This window comes from Onychostoma macrolepis, chromosome 07 (genome assembly GCF_012432095.1).
Source record: "Onychostoma macrolepis isolate SWU-2019 chromosome 07, ASM1243209v1, whole genome shotgun sequence".
Taxonomy (NCBI): Eukaryota; Metazoa; Chordata; class Actinopteri; order Cypriniformes; family Cyprinidae; genus Onychostoma; species Onychostoma macrolepis.
Window position 1 is genome coordinate 44,865,305 of NC_081161.1, and position 20,874 is coordinate 44,886,178.

Below are 20,874 nucleotides of genomic sequence, written 5' to 3' on the forward strand. Positions count from 1 at the left end.
TTTAAAATATATAATTTAAAAATATATTAAAAACTTCTGAAAATATAGCATTATTTTGTTCATGTCCCCAGTGCCTAACGGTACCTTTTAACATGAAATATAATGTTTACTGTATGTATACTGATTATTAGGGAACAGACTAGTTATTTACAATTTATCTAGTGCAGTGAAAAATATCAACAAAACCCTGATAGCACACGTACATCATGGAGACGTCTGTTTGACATCTGCTTACCCTTATGAAAATTAAACATGGTTTTATTACCAATAAAACCAAAAAAACATGGTTACTATTAGTTAAACCATGGTAACAACAAATGAACCGGTTTTGCTACACTAACCATAGTTTGACCATGGTAGGTCACTTGTAGTAAAACTGTGGTTATACAGATGGTAGTAATCAATACGCCAAAAAACATGGTTACTACAATTTTAATACAATAAAACCATGGTTAATTTTCGTACGGGTTTTGCATCTGCAAAATGTATTTTTTAGAGTGTTTGCTCATCTGCAATAGCCTTTGTAGGACGTCTCCCATCAAATAGAAGTCTATTTATGATGTTTGATTTAGGGTGTATGTAAAACTGACATCTTACAGACGTCTGTCAGATGTTTGTACACAGCAAATGCTTTATAGATCACATGATCTTTAACAGACATCTTGCAGACGTACGTGTGCTATCTGGGAAACAGAAGAACGGCCCGTATTCACAAAACATTGTAAGGCTAAAAGTAACTCATAACTTTCAGATTTAGGAGAAAATCTTAAAAATAATGGGTGTGTCAGTCCTAAATTTAGGACTCCTAAATATTTGCTCTAAGAGTATTTCACAAAGCATTTTAGCACTAAAACTAGCTCCTAAATCTGTGAAACGTTAGGAGTAGAGAAGAGGACCAAGTCACTAAAATCAAGCCACAAACTATCTTAAAATAGCTGTTGCTGGTAATCTGCCTCAGAATATAAACATTTCAGAAACATTTGACGATCATGACCTTTTAAAAAGGTATCTCCTTTTGTTTTGGAGGTTACCGCAACTCCAAATTTTCCTTTGATTATATCATTTTCATTAACCAGTTGGGCAAGAAGTAACAGCTGTTCTTGCATCCAGTTTTTTTGTTTTGTTTTGTTTTTACATTTGCATGTCTTACTATCAGCCATGATTATTCTACTCTTTTAATTAAAAGGCTGCTTATATGCATATTCGCTAATTGTTTTTGAGAAGCATACATGTAAGAGGCTGACAATAAGCTGAATATACTTGTTTAATTAGTGACACTTATCCTGCATTTTAGAATCTTTATTTGAATGTGACAATTACATTTTTTTTGTTTTAAAACCTTTATTTGACGGCAGGGGTCACCAGACTCGGTCCTGGAGGGCCGGTGTCCTGCAGAGTTCAGCTACAACTTGCCTGGAAGTTTACCAAGCAATACCTTGATTAGCTGGTTCAGGTGTGTTTGATTAGGGTTGGAGCTAAACTCTGCAGGACACCAGCCCTCCAGGGACAAGTTTGGTGACCCCTGGAATACAGCAACATATCTTGCTCTACAATATTTCTATGAATGAATCTCTGACAGAGACCCCTCCGCTATCAGCCAATCAATGTGTGCATAGTTAGTAAGCACACTGACATGCTCCATAGCAACAAGGTAAACCCCGCCCCCTTACTCTTAGCTTATGACTTCTCTCTTTTCCTTAGTACAAGTTTGTCTCAGCAGCTCTGTGAATAGGTTTTAAGAGAAAACTCTTAGCTAAGAACTTTTACTGCTATTTAGGAGAACTCTTAGTGGTAAGATAAAATGTTCTGTGAATACGGGCCCATGTGTACGGACCGGGAACCGACCGTTTTAGTGATCTATATGACGCTAAACTTTAAAGGTGATTAGGCTACTAAGATTAAGATAAAACTAAATTATGTAAATTTATATTTGTTGTTGCGATTTTGTTATTGCATAGGGTTTGTTTTTAATTCTCTCTGTATTATATGAACAGTCACTCTTTTATTTATTAAAATGACATTTTTTGTTAGCAGGATAAAATATTTTTCACAATTACTATTTGTGTAGGTCTCTTTTTATTTTTCTCACAAGAGCATAATCACTCTTGGCCTGCACGACAACAGCTGAATCTCTCATTACATTTTAGTTATTTTCCTACAAGCCTTTATTTTCAGTGTACACTAAAAACTTTTCCCTATTTCCAACGCTGCTCCAAACACACACAGACCACGTAGTCTTCAAATAAACCTGACAGATGTGATTAGCTGGATCAGGTGTGTTTAATTAGGGTTGAATCTGAGTTTGACACCCTTGCCTGCCCTATTTGATCTCTTTATGTGACTGTTCAGGTTTGATTTATTAGATGATCATTATATGGACATGTTGGGTGACTCTCTGTCCAGCAGGTGGCGCTCTTGCAACATGAATTATTGTGCAGTTAAACTCGGTGATAAAACATTCCAGTATCTTTTGGCATGAAATTAGCTTTATTGTACAAACATCCAGAAGAGGTTGCAAGTATGGTTCTCAGTTTATTGAAAGCACATGAACTGAAAAAGCTATCTTTACAAGAATTACAGCTTCTAGAACTAGAGCTGTAGTGGAGTAAACTGCAGACACAGTTGCATTTTCTACTACATCCAAATCACAGCAATGAAAATGTCTTCCTGGTTTCCTGCTCCCTAAAACTGAACAGTACAACAACACTGTGTATTCTTACACTGTTTCTATTATATTCTTGCATGTGCAGAACACTAGGCTTCACTCTTAAAAAAAAAAAAAAAAAAGGTTCTAAAAAGGGTTTTTCGCAACAATGCCACAAAATAACCATTTTGGGTTCCGCAAAGAACCTGTCAGTGAACAGTTCTAAAAATAAACTTTTTTTTTTTTTTTTTTATGTGAAGAACATCTATAGATCCTTATTTTATAAGGATCCAGCATTTTGAAGTCTTTAAGCGTCCTCCTCAGTCCCCTGACCCTAAACCCATTGAAAACCTTTGGGAAATTATAAACAATAATTTGATCAGTCATGCAGGTCTTTCAATGAAGCTCAACTTTGGGAAGAACTGGAAAGAAGTTAAGCATGGCATATGTGCAAATAAAAGTCCAGGTGAATGGCTACATTTTGAGCATATATTGTACAGATGTCCCGCAAATATCCCCGAACATCACTTTAGGCCACTATACTGCAAGTTGCTATGCTACTTACATACCATGAACGTTTTTGGGACTGAAAGTTATATCTGCTCACCTGTAAATTTCACATATGCCACATAACCTGCTTTCTGGAAAACCCGCCATCCCACTCAGGCCAGTTTTCAGGTTCCACCACATGTATAAAGAACATATGAAAATGAAAGTGTTGAAAGAAGGCAGGCACACAATTTTAACTCACTTTACTGTCTTCACAGTCCTCAGATATTTCTAAGAGCGACAACAGAAGAGTGAGAGCTCCAAAGTACTTCACGTCTATTTCATTCATTAAAAGTTAAAGGTTATGTCTATATTTTTTTCACATTTGTTTCTGAAGTGTTATTTTCATGATTTCCTTTCGCAGATCACTTTTGTAGATTGTAGATCAGAAGATAATCTCCAGTCTAACGAAACAATCATCATCATGGTATCGATATCATACGGTTATGAAAAATCTAGAGATTTCTTTTATTACAGAAGTCACCACCATCAGACAGTGACAATGGCAACAACAATGTCACTTATATATATTGATTCTGCTGTAACATTATTAATAGCTATGCTAAACACTCAGGGTGTTTTGTCATCATTAGCAATTTTGTCAACATATATGAATAATAATTTCTCTCAGTGAAAACTACCACATACACATTTAAAAGATATTTACAATGTCGTAAAAAAAAAAGTTTTCAAGATAACATTGTGAAGTCTAATAGCATGTATCTTCTTTCAACAGCCAGACCATCTCATGACATTATAGGAGCGATGACAGGGATGGCGATCGGTGGTAGTCTGGCCTTTACAGTTCTGTTGGTTTCAATCCTGATTTTTATTTGTGGACCCAAATCACGAACTTTGAACAACTATTTTTTTGTGGCGACACTTGTTACAGGAACAGCAGCGTTAGTTGCTGGGCCAATATTCCTAGTAGCCTTCATTCTAGTTATTCCCTTTGTAGGAGCAGCTGTAGGATTTGTCATTGGATTGGACGCCGCACACGAAGCTCATTCAATGTATGATGCTTTGATTAGGGCAATTTTTTGCAACTCTGAGATGGCAAAACGCATGACTGATAATGTACACCAATTTAAAGTAAAAGCAGATAAATATTTAAAACTTTATAGACCAAAAATATCAAAAGTCATTGAGGTGTAGTCAAGTCAAATCAAGTCACTTTTATTTTTAGAGAGCTTTATACAATACAGGTTATTTCAAAGCAGCCTTACACTGATCAACAGGAAAATACTGATTCAGTGATGCAAACAGAGTTCATTGTGGCTGTAATTTTTAAGTGTACCCCACACATAAGTGTTAAAGCACTTACAGGAGTTATTGGAGTTGCAGGAGCAGCAAATAAGGTTGCAAAAGCAGCAGCAAACAGAACAGCAGCAGTGGCTCGCAAACTACATACAGTGGCCATCGCTGTATTGGTTATAGCAGCACTTGCAGGATGTATCCTTGGATATGAAGCAGGAGGACAGGCAAATTCAACATATGATGCACTAACAAGGGCAACAGATCATAACTTTGAGTTTGCAAAATATGTGATAAAGAAGGCAAAATAATTTATTGCTTTTGTTTTAAAAGACAACAGAATGTGAAACTAAAATAAAATCAAATAAACAGGACTCCTATTACGGCCCTTTTTAAAAGTTGTATGTCAGTCTCAGGTGTACCAAATGTATCTGTGAAGTTTCAGCTAAAAATATCCACAGATCGTGTATTATTCCATGCTGTAAATGCCTCTTTGTGACTGGAAGCAAGAACATGCTATTTTTGTGTCTCTTTAAATGCGGCATCTCTTGGACGTTGACAACATGCTACTAACGCAACTTAACCAGGGCTTTCCTTAATTCATTTTAAATAAATGTTTTAATTATGTAGAGAAAATACTTCCAAGGCACTCGCGTGGTAAGATAAAAAGCCTTTAATGTGCTGGGCTTAAATCATTACAAACAGTTAAAAGTCCTGAAGAAGGCTTTGTGCCAAAACGCGTAGACCTACTTTTAACTATTTGTAATTTATATCATATATAGTATATCATATATAGTATCATTTATATCATATATAGTATTTATATCATTTTTTACCTCTGACACAGGCAATGTCCAACTCTCCTGAGCTCATCCACAACATCCGGCGCGTGACGCGTCAACGGCTCTGGAACATAGATGTATATATACATAGATATATACGTAGATCCGTACGTATCGCAACCCATAGAAACAGTCGCTAATGAGGCATCTATGTATATATATCTATGTGCCAGAGCAGGTTGACACGTCACGCACCGGATGTTGTGACAGTCGGACATTGCAGTGTATCAGAGGTAAAAAAATGATATAAATACTGTTCAGTTTCTCTCATAAACCGATCGTTTCGTGTCTTAGGACATCAATGTATCGTCACGAGCTGCAAGGTTTAATTTGAATTTGTCTGTGCATGTTTTTTTTTTCTCTCAAAGATTGTGTGCCCATTGACTGGCATTATAGGACTGACAGACTAGAACGGTTTAAGTTAAAAATCTTCGTTTGTGTTCTACTGAAGAAAAAAAGTCACCTACATCTTGGATGCCCTGGGGGTAAGCAGATAAACATCAAATTTTCATTTTTGGGTGAATTATCCCTTTAATTAGGTGAAAAAACATGAAATACATTTTATCTATATATTAGAAATTATCTTGTTTTTTTTTTTCAGTTGACGCCACCTATTTTGTCATGTCCCTCATGGCCTTCTATGAAAGTGTACTTGGGATATGAATAATAAAATTAGAAAAAAGTCCATACATTTTGCTATTCTCATAAATATTTATCTGTGCTTTTTTGCTGGTAATGTTTTTTTGGTAACACTTTACAATAAGGTTCATTAGTTAAACATTAGTTAATGTATTAACTAACATGAACTAACCATGAGCAATACATTTGTTACCGTATTTACTAATCTTCGCTAACGTTAGTTAATAAAAATACAGATGTTCATTGTTAGTTCATGTTAGTTCACAGTGCATTACCTAATGTTAACAAGATTTTAATAATGTATTATTAAATGTTGAAATTAACATTAACAAAGATTAATAAACGCTGTATAAGTGCAGTTCATTATTAGTTCATGTTAACTAATGTAGTTAACTAATGAACCTTATTGTAAAGTGTTACCGTTTTTTTGTCTTCTAAGTAAATTCATGATTATTCATTAAAATCATATTATTTAGTTTCGTACCTCAGTAACCCCTTAACCCGTTACACAAATCATTCTCCCCCATAAAAATAATGAACTGATCCTTATGTGACATCATTAATAGGAAGTAACATCATATAACTCTTCTGAACAACATTGTGAGCAGACATAGGCAAGTTACCACCTTCTTTTATAAATATAACTTATTAATATTGTGATTGTCAAGCTTAACGACTAAACCCTGTTACATCAAATAAAGATAGAAAACTATTACTTGTGAAAATAATCTTTGTTATTTTAACAACATACATGATTTCTTAATATCATGTACCATGTGCTCTCCTGTTATTCACTACATTTAGGGCAGCGGCTATTTTGAGCAAAAAAGTCACAACCCTGTCAAACTCAACCCTGTTACTTATTTGATCATAATGGGGTTGTGAGATTGTGATGGGGTTGTGTTTTTAACACTTTGGTTCTGAAGTTATCCAGTAATTTAAATGAATTGCTATATTTGATCAAGAATCTTAAAGCTATGTGTGTATGTGTGAGAATGTGTGTTCTGCCGAGATTCACATCTCAGTGTTAAGAAAACTCTACAAACAATACCCCATAATGACAACGTGAACAAAGTTTGTTTGAAATCTTTGCAAATTTATAAATAATACAAAAAAAAAAACCACAACACACACATGTACATAAGTATTCACAGCCTTCGCTCAATACTTTGTTGAAGCACCTCTGGCAGCAATTACAGCCTCAAGTCTTTTTGAGTATGATGCTACATGCTTGGCACATCTATTTTTGGACAGTTTCTCCCATTCTCCTTTGCAAGACCTCTCAAGCTCCATCAGGTTGGACGGGGAGCATCAGTTTTCAGATCTCTCCAGAGTTGTTCAGTCGGGTTGACAGAGCTCTGGCTGGGCCACTCAAGGACATTCACAGAGTTGCCCCGTAGTCACTCCTTTGTGATCTCGGCTGTGTGCTTAGGGTTGTTGTCCTGTTGGAAGGTGGACCTTCTGCCCAGTCTGAGATTCTGAATCATTATCATTAAGGCTATCTCAATATTTTTGTGCATTGAGCTTTTCTTCTACTCTGACGAGTCCCTCAGTCCCGGTCACTGAAAAGCAGCCCACAGCATGAGGCTGCTTCCAGCACACTTTACTTTTGGGATGGTACTTTGCAGGTGATGAGCAGAGCCTGGTTTCCTTCAAACATGATGCTTGGAATTGAGGTTTATCAAACCAGAGAATCTTGTTTCTCAGAGTCTGAGGGTCTTTTAGGTGTTTTCATGCATCTTCACTGAGGAGAGGATTGAGTCTTGCCACATTGTCATAAAGCCCAGATTGGTGGAGTGTTGCAGTGATGTTTGTCCTTCTGTAGGTTTCTCCCATCTCCACGTATGATCATGGATTTGGAGGATGATCAGGTTCTTGGTCACCACACTAACCAAAGCCCTTCTCCATCAGTTGCTCAGTTTGGCCTGGAGGCCAGTTCTAGGAAGAGTCCTGGTTGTTTCAATCTTCTTCCATTAAGGGTAACAGAGACTACATGCTTCTGTGAACCTTCAATGCTGCAGAAATTTTCTGTACCCTTCCTCTGATCTGTGCCTTGATACAATCCTGTCTCTACAGACAATTCCTTGGACTTAATAGCTTGGTTTGTGCTCTGACATGCACTGTTACCTGTGGGACCTTATATAGACAGGTGTTTTCCTTTCCAAATCATGTCCAATCAACTCAGTTTATCACAGGTGGACTCCAATCAAGTTGTAGAAACATCTCAAGGATGATCAGTGGAAACAGGATGCACCTGAGCTGAATTTTGAGTGTCATGGCAAAGGCTGTGAATACTTATGTACATGTGATTTTCTTCGTTTTTTATTTTTAACAAATTAGCAAAGATTTCAAACAAACTTTTTTCACATTGTCATTATGGGGTATTGTTTTTAGAATTTTGTGGAAAATAATTTAATCCATTTTGGAATAAGGTTGTACCATAACAAAATGTGGAAAAAGTGAAGCACTGTGAATACTTTCTGGATGCACTGTACAGGGGTGTTGTATGTTGGTGTAAAACCAGAGCCTGTGTGCTTCAGCACCATCTCCATGTGGAGATCTTGAAAGAGGTGTGGGCCAGATATTGAATGCCACACAAGTTATGTTTTATTTTGATGACCAATTCAGTCAGTTTATAATGTTCTAATGTATACTATGTTATTGTTGTTTTTCCTGCAGTCGGGTTAGTAAAACTCAGTTCAATTGCAATTTATATCTGTTGTTTTTCTTGGTCACATAATGAAATACAGTGTTTATAGAAAATCTCTACAGTGAATTTGAGTAAAAAACAACTATTTATATGTTAAGCTGTATTTGTCTCTTCAACCCCGTTACCATCTTCAACCCCGTTACCCTAGTCTCAACCCCGTCACACCTACATTTTTATTAATTATTTTTTTTAAGTTTATGAAAAAGTAATTTCAATGTTTGTTGAACTCAGTCTGAAATGTTCGGAACAATCATAAGAATACTGATTTTAGTTCAAATTCTGAAGTTATCCCACTTCTTTGATCAAAAATTATGAGGTTGCTGTTGCAAAAAGTTCCATTTCATGCTTTAGTATAGCAAAAGTGTGAGATTTTATGTAACTTTTATATTTGCAAATACTGAATTAGTGTGAGGGACATCTGATTAATAAGAAAATGTTGATTTCATTACAAATGCATTTTATGATCATATTCAGTGAGCTCCCATAGTGTCCATAACGGGATTGAAGATTAATAGTGCCCATATCTTAAAATAATAACCAATAATAATAGGGATTTGATGCCTGAGGTGGGAAAATGTTTTTCAGGAAGTTAAATATGTCATTAATGCCTGTGGGGTTTGCTACAATGGGTTTGCTACAATGTAAAGTAGTGAGTGTACAGCTTGTATAACAGAGTAAATTTGCTGTCGCCTCAAAATAACTCAACACACAGCCATTAATGTCTAAACCGCTGGCCACAAAATTGAGTACACCCCTAAGTGAAAATGTCCAAATTGGACCCAATTAGCCATTTTCTCTCCCCGGTGTCATGTGACTCATTAGTGTTACAAGGTCTCAGGTGTGAATGGGAAGCAGGTGTGTTAAATTTGGTGTTATCGCTCTCACTCTCTCATACTGGTCACTGGAAGTTCAACACGGCACCTCATAGCAAAGAACTCTCTGAGGATCTGAAAAAAAGAATTGCTGCTCTACATAAAGATGGCGTAGGCTTTATATGAAGATTGCCAAGACCCTGAAATTGAGCTGCAGCACGGTGGCCAAGACCATACAGCGGTTTAACAGGACAGGTTCCACTCAGAACAGGCCTCACCATGGTCGACCAAAGAAGTTGAGTGCACGTGCTCAGCGTCATATCCAGAGGTTGTGTTTGGGAAATGGGGGTGGGGGGTCAGCCTGTCAGTGCTCAGACCATACGCCACACACTGCATCAAATTGGTCTGCATGGCTGTCATCCCAGAAGGAAGCCTCTTCTAAAGATGATGAACAAGAAAGCCCGCAAATAGTTTGCTGAAGACAAGCAGACTAAGGACATGGATTACTGGAACCATGTCCTGTGGTCTGATGAGACCAAGATAAACTTATTTGGTTCAGATGGTGTCAAGCGTGTGTGGCGGCAACCAGGTGAGGAGTACAAAGACAAGTGTGTCTTGCCTACAGTCAAGCACTGTAGTGGAAGTGTCATGGTCTGGGGCTGCATGAGTGCTGCTGGTACTGGGGAGCTACAGTTCACTGAGGGAACCATGAACGCCAACATGTACTGTGACATACTGAAGCACAGCATGATCCCCTCCCTTCGGAGACTGGGCCGCAGGGCAGTATTCAAACATGATAACGACCCCAAACACACCTCCAAGACGACCACTGCCTTGCTAAAGAAGCTGAGGGTAAAGGTGATGGACTGGCCAAGCATGTCTCCAGACCTAAACGCTATTGAGCATCTGTGGGGCATCCTCAAATGGAAGGTGGAGGGGCACAAGTTCTCTAATATCCACCAGCTCCGTGATGTGGTCATGGAGGAGTGGAAGAGGACTCCAGTGGCAACCTGTGAAGCTCTGGTGAACTCCATGCCCAAGAGGGTTAAGGCAGTGCTGGAAAATAATGGTGGCCACACAAAATATTGACACTTTGGGCCCAATTTGGACATTTTCACTTAGGGGTGTACTCACTTTTGTGGCCAGCGGTTTAGACATGAATGGCTGTGTGGTGAGTTATTTTGAGGGGACAGCAAATTTACAGTTATACAAGCTGTACACTCACTACTTTACATTGTAGCAAAGTGTCATTTCTTCAGTGTTGTCACATGAAAAGATATAATAAAATATTTACAAAAATGTGAGGGGTGTACTCACTTCTGTGAGATACTGTATATACCCCCCCCCCCTTGCTTTTTCTCTCCCCTTTACTCCTAGTTGACTCATCCTAATCTCCTAAATCAGCCATGAAATCTTTAAATTGAAAGGAAACTCTGAAAAGTGATTTTCTAGCTTCACAGGTAGGAGGTGGAGAAAATGTGTTTCATTCTGTCTGTGACCACAGAACAGGTTAGACCAGCTCCTCCCTTAAACAGCAGCACACCGAGAACAGCCAGAACGAAACTGTGTAATTCTACATTATGGAAGTTAAAATGTTTTTGGTATAGCTGACCATCGACACCCTCTCCAGCTGCTGTGCTGATTCTCATCCATGTGAGTACTTTACATTTTGACACCATTTACAGATAATGATTGCCAAAAACTGATTTAGCCATCTGATCGATTCTTTACAATTGTCTCGCTGTCTGCAAAGTAGTGTTAATACTGTGCTAGGTTGTATTAAATTATGCAATTTTATCAGATATAGATATTCCACAATTATTATTTATTTTTGTAATTTTAATGTAGTTTAAGAGAACCTTTTACATGAAAAATGTCAGTCTACATATGAACATGGAAGTAAAGAGTTGTTCTTCTGTGCATATGTATTTTTAGTCTTAGAAAATCCTGCAGCCATTCTACTGTACTGTCGCACCACAATGATGCCAAATATATATAAATATATATATTTATATTTGGAACAATATCTATGGGCCCTTTATCTATGACTTGGATATTGTTTGTGGTTTGACACTTTGGATTGTTGTGTTTTGTGATATATGTTGCAAAGGTTTTACAAAATGTTTGTGGAATGCAGAAGAATCAAGATCTAGAATGTCAAATATGCTTAAACCACAGTTGCTGTAATTCCAAGCTCCTCAGGTGAAAAAGTGCACTTCCATAATATATTAAAGGCAAGGCAAGTTTATTTATATAGCACATTTCATACACAATGGTAATTCAAAGTGCTTTACATAAAAGGAAATAAAATCTTAAAAACAATCACAACAATAAAACAATCATTTAAAATGATTTATGAATGGATTTAAAATTAATTTAAAACAGTTAAAAATAGAAAATGATTATACATAAAATACAGTGCAGTCAGTTCGGACGTAGCACAGAGCTCATTCTGTAAATGCACAGCTGAACAGGTGAGTTTTGAGTCTGGATTTAAATGTGGCTAATGTTTTAGCACATCTGGGCCTGTATTTACAAAACTAGCAGTAAATGTTTTTAGCTAAGAGTTTTTTTCTTAAAACCTATTCACAGAGCTGCTGAAACAAACTTGTACTAAGGAATAGAGAGAAGTCTTAAGCTGAAAGTAAGGGGGCGGGGTTGACCTCATTGCTATGGATGATGTCAGCATGCTTACTAACTATGCACACAGTGATTGGCTGATAGTCTCTGTCAGAGATTTATTCATGGAAATATTGTAGAGCGCGATATTATGTTGCCATATTCAAATAAAGGTTTAAAAATAAAAATGCTAATTGCTGAATTCAAATAAAGATTATAAAATGCAGGATAAGTGTCTCTAATTAAACAAGTATATGTTCAGCTAATTGTCAGCCTCTTACACGTATGCTTCACGTAAACAATTAGTGAATATGCATATAAACAGCCTTTTAAATAACAGTAGAATATTCATGACTGATAGAAAGACATGCAAAAATAAAAAAAATAAATAAAAAAACTGGATGCAAGAAAAAAAAAAGAGGATATAATCAAAGTTGGGGTAACCTCCAAAACCAAAGGTGATACCTTTTAAAAAGGTCATTATCATCAAATATTTCTAAAATGTTTGTGTTCTGAGGCAGATTGCCAGCAACAGCCATTTTAGGATAGTTTGTGGCTTGGTTTTAGTGACTTAGGAATCCTCTTCACTACTCCTAACATTTCACAGATTTAGGAGCTAGTTTTAGTGCTAAAATGCTTTGTGAAACACTCTTAGAGCAAAAACTTAGGAGTCATAAATTTAGGACTGACACGCCCATTATTTTTAAGATTTTTTTCCTAAATTGGCAAGTTATGAGCTACTTTTAGCCTTAAGATGTTTTGTGAATATGGGCCCAGATCTCTTCTGGAAGCTGATTCCAACTGCGGGCGGCATAATAGCTTAAAGTGCTCCATTTTCATATACTAAATTGTACGTAATTTACTAAAAATATTCTTTAGTACCTTTTAAGATAATCTTATGAAAATCTAATTGTATTCAACTGAGCTATTTTGAGACACCATAAATATGAACTGAATTCAAGTGTAGTACAAGTGGTAAAATAATAATTTTTAGTAGAATACAAAATTAGTGCGTGAAAATAGAGCACTTTAAGTACATTATGGAAGTGCACTTTTTTTCCGCCTGGGTCTGAAGAGAACATGTCAGAATCATACAAGAGGACAAGCAGTCAGTGATCTGTGCACTTGTACAAGTCTAAAAAAACAAAACATTATTATTAAGTCTGATTAATGTTAGAAACACTTTGAGAAACATGACTGAAGATGTGTCCCAATAACATCCCTTAACTTTCCCAGAACATAAGAACATTGCCAAGGGAAACAGTGATGAACAGAGACTGTTGCATAAATAATCAAGGATAACCACATATCATTTTCTATTACAGAAACCCACATCATCTACAGATAAAAAAGAAAGAAAGAAAGAAAAAAATATGGCAGGTAAGGTGTAAAACCGCTTATAGGCCTATTATACACCTAGTTCCACATAAAAATGGATAACAAGAAACAAACGCTGAATTTTGTGATTCTCTTTCTGTGTGTGTAAATTTGTAATAATTAATAATTAACATACAGGCCCAGCTGCAGAATTAAATTGCTGAGGGTTCTTCTTAAATTAGCGATGGTGCTCTAACCTCAATATAAAGGTTTTAGGTTTTATAATCACTAAAATGCGTTCATTCATCTTAGTTCATCACGATCTCACAAAGTTACTTTATAATCAATGAAGTTCTTTACGCTGCACAACAAATCTCTTATTTACATCGCGACTACACTTTGTTATAATGAGATGATTCGTGCTGAACAAAAACTGGCGATTTGAGCGGTGAGTAGATTCTAACTTAAATGCCTCTGATTGGCTGTTGCGTTCTATAAATCAACAGACATGTCTGTGATTGGCTACATTGCTCAATGCTGCAAAAACACGTTGAATTAGAAACCGATCTCCAAAGCGCAAACCATAACGCACTGGATAGTCTGCCAAATGTGCAACGAAATTCCATTATTGCAGCCAGTGTTGAGTAAGTTACTCTAAAATATTAATTAATTACTAGTTAATAATTATATCTTCAACAGTATAATTAGATTACTGTACAAATTACTCTCTCCAAAAAGTATTTAATTACTTAGGCCAGTAAGTATGTCCCCCTAATCAGACACACCCAATTCAGTCAGTGCAGTCTCTACTAACGAGCTGATGAGTGGAATCAGGTGTGTTAGATGAGGGAGACATACAAAATGTGCAGGGCAGGGGGTCCTCCAGGACAGCTTTGAAAACCCCTGACTTAGGCTATTACTTTCTAAATCCTATATCAACCTTGACAAGTTAATGAAATGAGGATAGACATGAAATGGTTCTTTTAATTCTTTCAAATAAATAATAGATAACTACATAAATGATTCTGGTCACACTTTAGATTAGAATCCAATTCTCATATTAACTATGACTTTTGCCTCAATACTCCTAATTACTGCTTATTAATACTTAGTAAAGTAGTTGAATACTGCCAAAGATTGTCGTATTTATAATCTAAAATAAAAGTGTCCAGTTATAGCTCCCTATCTGTGTCACGAGGAACACACAGACGAGGATAAACTTCAAAATAATAGTTTTTAATGTAGACATCAGGGCAAGACAAGGCAAGGTTGACACAGAAAGGAACACCGGGGAACAACGAGTAGACCAGACCAAAACTAACTAAACAGGCAGGATCTAAATACACATGACAATTAGACATAATTACTAAAACACAGCTGGACAAGACTTAACTGATAATCACACTTAACAAGGACAGGAACATGAGCAAATAAGGACACAAGAGGCGGAACACAAGACACACACGACAGAGGACTGACAATCTGATTCGTTTTTGTAGAGTTGCTACTGAGTTTTGAAGTCAGCAAAAAGTAATGTCCTACATAGGCTAATCATGAGCGAGCATTGTTCACATTATCATCGCTGCCACTTCAGAAAACTCATGCACATCCCTATTAATAGTCCTACTATGTATTATATGTAGCTAATGTTGCTGTAATGCTTAAATAATTTGAAATAACCCAATAAATTTATTAAATAATTCTTACTGTTTGGGATTTAAGTCAAGTCTGGGGCTGTCCTAAATTTAAGACGTTATTTACAATGATTTTTAAGAAGGTTCTTTTCAAGAATTTGAATTCTTCTTAAGTTTTGTCTTAAGAGCAATCTTATGAAAAAAGATAAGAATATTCTTAAGAAGAATGAAATGGCAGTTAAGCCTCCGGACACTAAAGTGTTACCAATATTCTTATTAACTCACCAAAGTAGTTAAAGTGAGAAGGATACATAAAAAGCATGCATTTTAAAGTTAGACTTTAAATTTGGATGTTAAATACACTATTGTATTGTATATAAATGTTATACAGTCTATACACAGTATTAAGTTCAATTACATAAGAAGTAACTGTAATTAAATTACAGAAAAAAATAAGAGTAATCCCTTATTTTACTTTTTCAAGGGAAAAGTAATTAAATTACAGTAACTAATTACTTAGTAATTAGTTACACCCAACACTGATTGCAGCTTTAACTGAGGGTTCTAGCACCACCGTATAGAACTGGGCCTGTTAACTTACAAATCTGCCAACATGTGCATTTAGTATGTAGATTTAGACTTGGCTTATTTATTTGAGTGATGGTGCACAATATCAGCTTTAGATTATTAGAATTATAGTGAGTGTTTGAAAAAGTGTCCATGTGAATGTTTAATAAAGTGCCAACATAATCAAAAAATGTTCAGTTCACTTTGAAAACATAATACATTATAAATCTAATAACAACTGTCTCTCTTAAATAGCCAGTGAATCTCTGCCAGAAAGAAGAATTGTTCTTCTTGGAAAAACAGGAGATGGCAAAAGCAGTGCTGGGAATACAATTCTTGGAAATTATGTATTTTTAAGTGCTGCTTCACCTGAATCTGTGACAACTGAATGTGCTAGCAGTGAAAACACTGTTGATGGAAGAAAGATCAGCGTTATTGACACACCTGGAATTTTTGATACTAATCATGATGATAAGAAGATCAAAAATGAGATCATACGATGCATGATTGAATGTGCTCCAGCTATTGATGCCTTAGTCATTGTCCTGAAGGTTGGGAGGTACACAAAACAAGAAAAGAAGATTGTGGATACAATTTTTGAATATTTTCAAGAAAATACCTTTAAACACTCAGTGGTTTTATTCACTGATGGTAAAAAACTAGAAAATCAAAGAATTGAGGACTTTGTTCAGAAAAGTCCAAAACTACAGGAGCTGGTTGATAAATGTGGAGGTCGCTGTCATGTCATCGACAACAAATACTGGAACAACTGTCATTCAGGAGACAAGAGCAACAGAGTTCAGGTGAAAAATCTGATGGAGACCATCGACAAGATGGTGGAAGAGAACGGCTGCTACAGCAATGAGCTGCTTCAGACGGTGGAGGAACACATTCAAGAGGAGATGAAGATAAATGAGGACAACTTGCCTCCAGAAGAGAATCAAGAAAAAGCAAAGAAAATTGTTCATAAAAAAATTCTGGAGCAAGTTGCTGGAGCAGCAACAGGAGCACTGATTGGTGCTCTTCTGGGCGCAGGTGTTGCATTAGCTTCAGTTGTGGCTGTATTACAAAAATATTACCCTTTAAAGAAACTGATAAAAGCCAAGGTAGAAGCTGCAGTTACAGGTGGAGGAGGAGCAGCAGTTGCAGGTGCAGCAGCAGTGGAGATCGGAGCAGCGGCTGGAGGAGGACCAGCAGGGGTTAGTGCAGGTATGATCACTGCAGGAGTTCTCGGAGCTGCAGCTGTTGCAGGAGCTGCTGGAGGAGGAGTCGCTGGATGGAAAGCGGCAGAAGACGCTGATTCAGTGTGTGACGCCATGAAGAAGGCAGCAACAGCTAACTATGAGAATGCAAAAGCTACTGTTGAGAAAATACAAGAACTTTTTACACTTGCAAAAAAAACCCCATAAATTTATTTTGAAAATAGATATTTCATTCATTTTGTTATGAGCCCCTGCTCTTTCTTTGCATTTGTATTCAGAAATGATCTCCAGCCTCATTAACTATAGCGTGCAGTAATAGTTTGTTTAAAAATGGTCTAAATCAAAGTTAACATATTTCACATTATAGGGGATAAGAGTTTGATTTTTGTCTTAAAGCTTGACAAATAAATTGTGTTGCAGTCACCTGTGTTAATTTCAGTGTTCAGTTCCCCTTAAATGTAGTATATACACACTGAAAAAATAAGAAGTTAAATTTACTTAATTTTTGCACGAATATTTTTAAGTAAAATGTAAATAAGGAATTAAGTAAAATATACTTAAGTTATCTAAAATTAGTAAAGGAAATAAGTAAATTTAACATGACCAGGTAGAGTTTGATGAGTAATTTCTACTTAGTAATTAGTTACACCCAACACTGATTGCAGCTTTAACTGAGGGTTCTAGCACCACCGTATAGAACTGGGCCTGTTAACTTACAAATCTGCCAACATGTGCATTTAGTATGTAGATTTAGACTTGGCTTATTTATTTGAGTGATGGTGCACAATATCAGCTTTAGATTATTAGAATTATAGTGAGTGTTTGAAAAAGTGTCCATGTGAATGTTTAATAAAGTGCCAACATAATCAAAAAATGTTCAGTTCACTTTGAAAACATAATACATTATAAATCTAATAACAACTGTCTCTCTTAGCCAGTGAATCTCTGCCAGAAAGAAGAATTGTTCTTCTTGGAAAAACAGGAGATGGCAAAAGCAGTGCTGGGAATACAATTCTTGGAAATTATGTATTTTTAAGTGCTGCTTCACCTGAATCTGTGACAACTGAATGTGCTAGCAGTGAAAACACTGTTGATGGAAGAAAGATCAGCGTTATTGACACACCTGGAATTTTTGATACTAATCATGATGATAAGAAGATCAAAAATGAGATCATACGATGCATGATTGAATGTGCTCCAGCTATTGATGCCTTAGTCATTGTCCTGAAGGTTGGGAGGTACACAAAACAAGAAAAGAAGATTGTGGATACAATTTTTGAATATTTTCAAGAAAATACCTTTAAACACTCAGTGGTTTTATTCACTGATGGTAAAAAACTAGAAAATCAAAGAATTGAGGACTTTGTTCAGAAAAGTCCAAAACTACAGGAGCTGGTTGATAAATGTGGAGGTCGCTGTCATGTCATCGACAACAAATACTGGAACAACTGTCATTCAGGAGACAAGAGCAACAGAGTTCAGGTGAAAAATCTGATGGAGACCATCGACAAGATGGTGGAAGAGAACGGCCGCTACAGCAATGAGCTGCTTCAGACGGTGGAGGAACACATTCAAGAGGAGATGAAGATAAATGAGGACAACTTGCCTCCAGAAGAGAATCAAGAAAAAGCAAAGAAAATTGTTCATAAAAAAATTCTGGAGCAAGTTGCTGGAGCAGCAACAGGAGCACTGATTGGTGCTCTTCTGGGCGCAGGTGTTGCATTAGCTTCAGTTGTGGCTGTATTACAAAAATATTACCCTTTAAAGAAACTGATAAAAGCCAAGGTAGAAGCTGCAGTTACAGGTGGAGGAGGAGCAGCGGTTGCAGGTGCAGCAGCAGTGGAGATCGGAGCAGCGGCTGGAGGAGGACCAGCAGGGGTTAGTGCAGGTATGATCACTGCAGGAGTTCTCGGAGCTGCAGCTGTTGCAGGAGCTGCTGGAGGAGGAGTCGCTGGATGGAAAGCGGCAGAAGACGCTGATTCAGTGTGTGACGCCATGAAGAAGGCAGCAACAGCTAACTATGAGAATGCAAAAGCTACTGTTGAGAAAATACAAGAACTTTTTACACTTGCAAAAAAAACCCCATAAATTTATTTTGAAAATAGATATTTCATTCATTTTGTTATGAGCCCCTGCTCTTTCTTTGCATTTGTATTCAGAAATGATCTCCAGCCTCATTAACTATAGCGTGCAGTAATAGTTATTTTTTAATTGGCTTCTTATCGTTTTATTATGTAATTGGCAAGATACGTTTACCTGACTAATAATAAATTGTTATATTTGATTTATTCTGATCTCTTCTGAAATCATTTTTTCCAGTAGATTAATGTGTAGGGGTATTTCCGCAAATCTGCGTTCAGGACTGATCATACCAAAGCACTAATGGATGAACCATGGGGAGCACCATGAAGGAGACTTTGGATTTCTGAATGTCGCTGTCTTAACACGGTGTAGCTCTCGTGGTTATAGGAAAATACACTTTTTGTTATGAGTATGCAGGCGCAGCTCACTTAAAGGTATTATAACCACTCTGCACCCTCTGAGTAAGTTCAGAACTGACGAGTTTGTGTCGTGGATTCACTAAATAATCGGCCGAAGTGTAATTCCTATGCGATACCTAGTCCCTAATGAACGAATAATTGAAAGTATGGGATTTTCAGAATAATCAAATATCTAAGTTAATGTAGGCTACAATCGATATCTGTGATCAGTTTAATTATAAATATTGTCTAAATTTAATGATCACTTGAAATTGGAGTCAGATCAAGCACGGAGTTAGACTAAAATTGAGACTATATCCTGATAAATTCAGAAGCGCAAGTAAAAGACCGAATACGCGTTCAACCTTTGACCAGGCTGCTGGATTCTGTTGTTTGGGCTAGCGGGTGAATCCTTACAATACATCTCGAAAACAGCAAATACAAAGTTACCTTATTAATTATTCATGCCCAAGTGCATGATGGGAACAACAGGATCATGATATTTACAGTACATGATCAAGTTGATATTTACTTAAACAATATTTGTAAAAATAACAAACTATTCCAAGTAAAATATACTTATAAGTTCAAACTTTAAATTATACAAGCTTAAATTGAGTACTAATATTGAATTTACTCTTTTATTCAAATTCTTGCCTGAACTAAATTATTTAATGTAGAAATTACATTTGTTTTTCTGTAGTATTTACTTCACCACAAAATCATTTTTATCAGTGCAGTAGATGTGGCCTGGTTTCTTTTAAAAACATTAGTGCAAATGTTACCTGGATCTTTGTCTTTTCTTTCACAAATTAACAGAGACAAATGAACACAAACACACACACACACACACACACACAAATAAAATCTCTACCATTTTTTGACTTCCACTAACATTTCAGAGTGACAGAATTAATTGTCTTTACATTTTATCGGCCAATATTTTCAAGTACTACAAAAGAGATATATTGCATATTATTTGTTATATATTTTATTATTTGGCTGAATTATATATATATATATATATATATATAAGTGAAGCAAAATTTATATATATATATATATATATATATATATATATATATATTGTCAACCTCTATACTCATAGCCATTTCTTAATATCCATTTCATATAAAGTGAGTATTGATTTACTTATTACTTAAATACAGAACAAAAGCATGCACATCACTGGCAAAATGCTTGGTGTTCAACATCAGAGCTAGTAAGAAAACAGAACAAAAGTCAGCACACCACATTGTTATTTTATTTTTGTTAATTTGTGTATGCATTTATGATTAATCGCCCTGGTAGTATTTTTGATAAAACGTTTTAACTGTCTGATGAAGAGCCTGCATGCTCACATCACGTGTTATGAGCTTTGGTGTGCCAATTTTTGTTCTGTTTACTTTACATTTTATGTTACTGTATATTCTTGTGCTTTGTGCTGCGTAGGCATGTTGATACTCTGAACATATTGTTTTCCAAGCACATTTTACCAATTCCAAACCACATCAATTTTAATAACTACTATTAATTTTGTAATAATTTGATATTGTCCATGAAGGCTGGAAGCGAAAAACTTCATATTCAGGTGTGCATAATTAT

General features: G+C 36.2%; 2 protein-coding genes across 2 annotated transcripts; both read left to right on the forward strand.

The window, feature by feature from the left end:
- Nucleotides 1-10,976: 10,976 nt before the first annotated feature.
- On the forward strand, nt 10,977-17,374 carry LOC131544685 (GTPase IMAP family member 7-like). Its single transcript, XM_058783070.1, has 3 exons — nt 10,977-11,103; nt 13,395-13,449; nt 15,843-17,374. The coding sequence occupies exons 2-3, from the start codon at nt 13,443-13,445 to the stop codon at nt 16,994-16,996; spliced, it is 1,161 nt and encodes a 386-aa protein (XP_058639053.1). The 5' UTR covers nt 10,977-11,103; nt 13,395-13,442; the 3' UTR covers nt 16,997-17,374.
- Nucleotides 17,375-17,662: 288 nt separating this feature from the next.
- LOC131543892 (GTPase IMAP family member 7-like) lies at nt 17,663-19,040 on the forward strand. Its single transcript, XM_058781699.1, has 2 exons — nt 17,663-17,669; nt 17,724-19,040. Exons 1-2 carry the CDS (start codon nt 17,663-17,665, stop codon nt 18,875-18,877), a joined length of 1,161 nt encoding a protein of 386 aa, XP_058637682.1. The 3' UTR covers nt 18,878-19,040.
- Nucleotides 19,041-20,874: the final 1,834 nt, after the last annotated feature.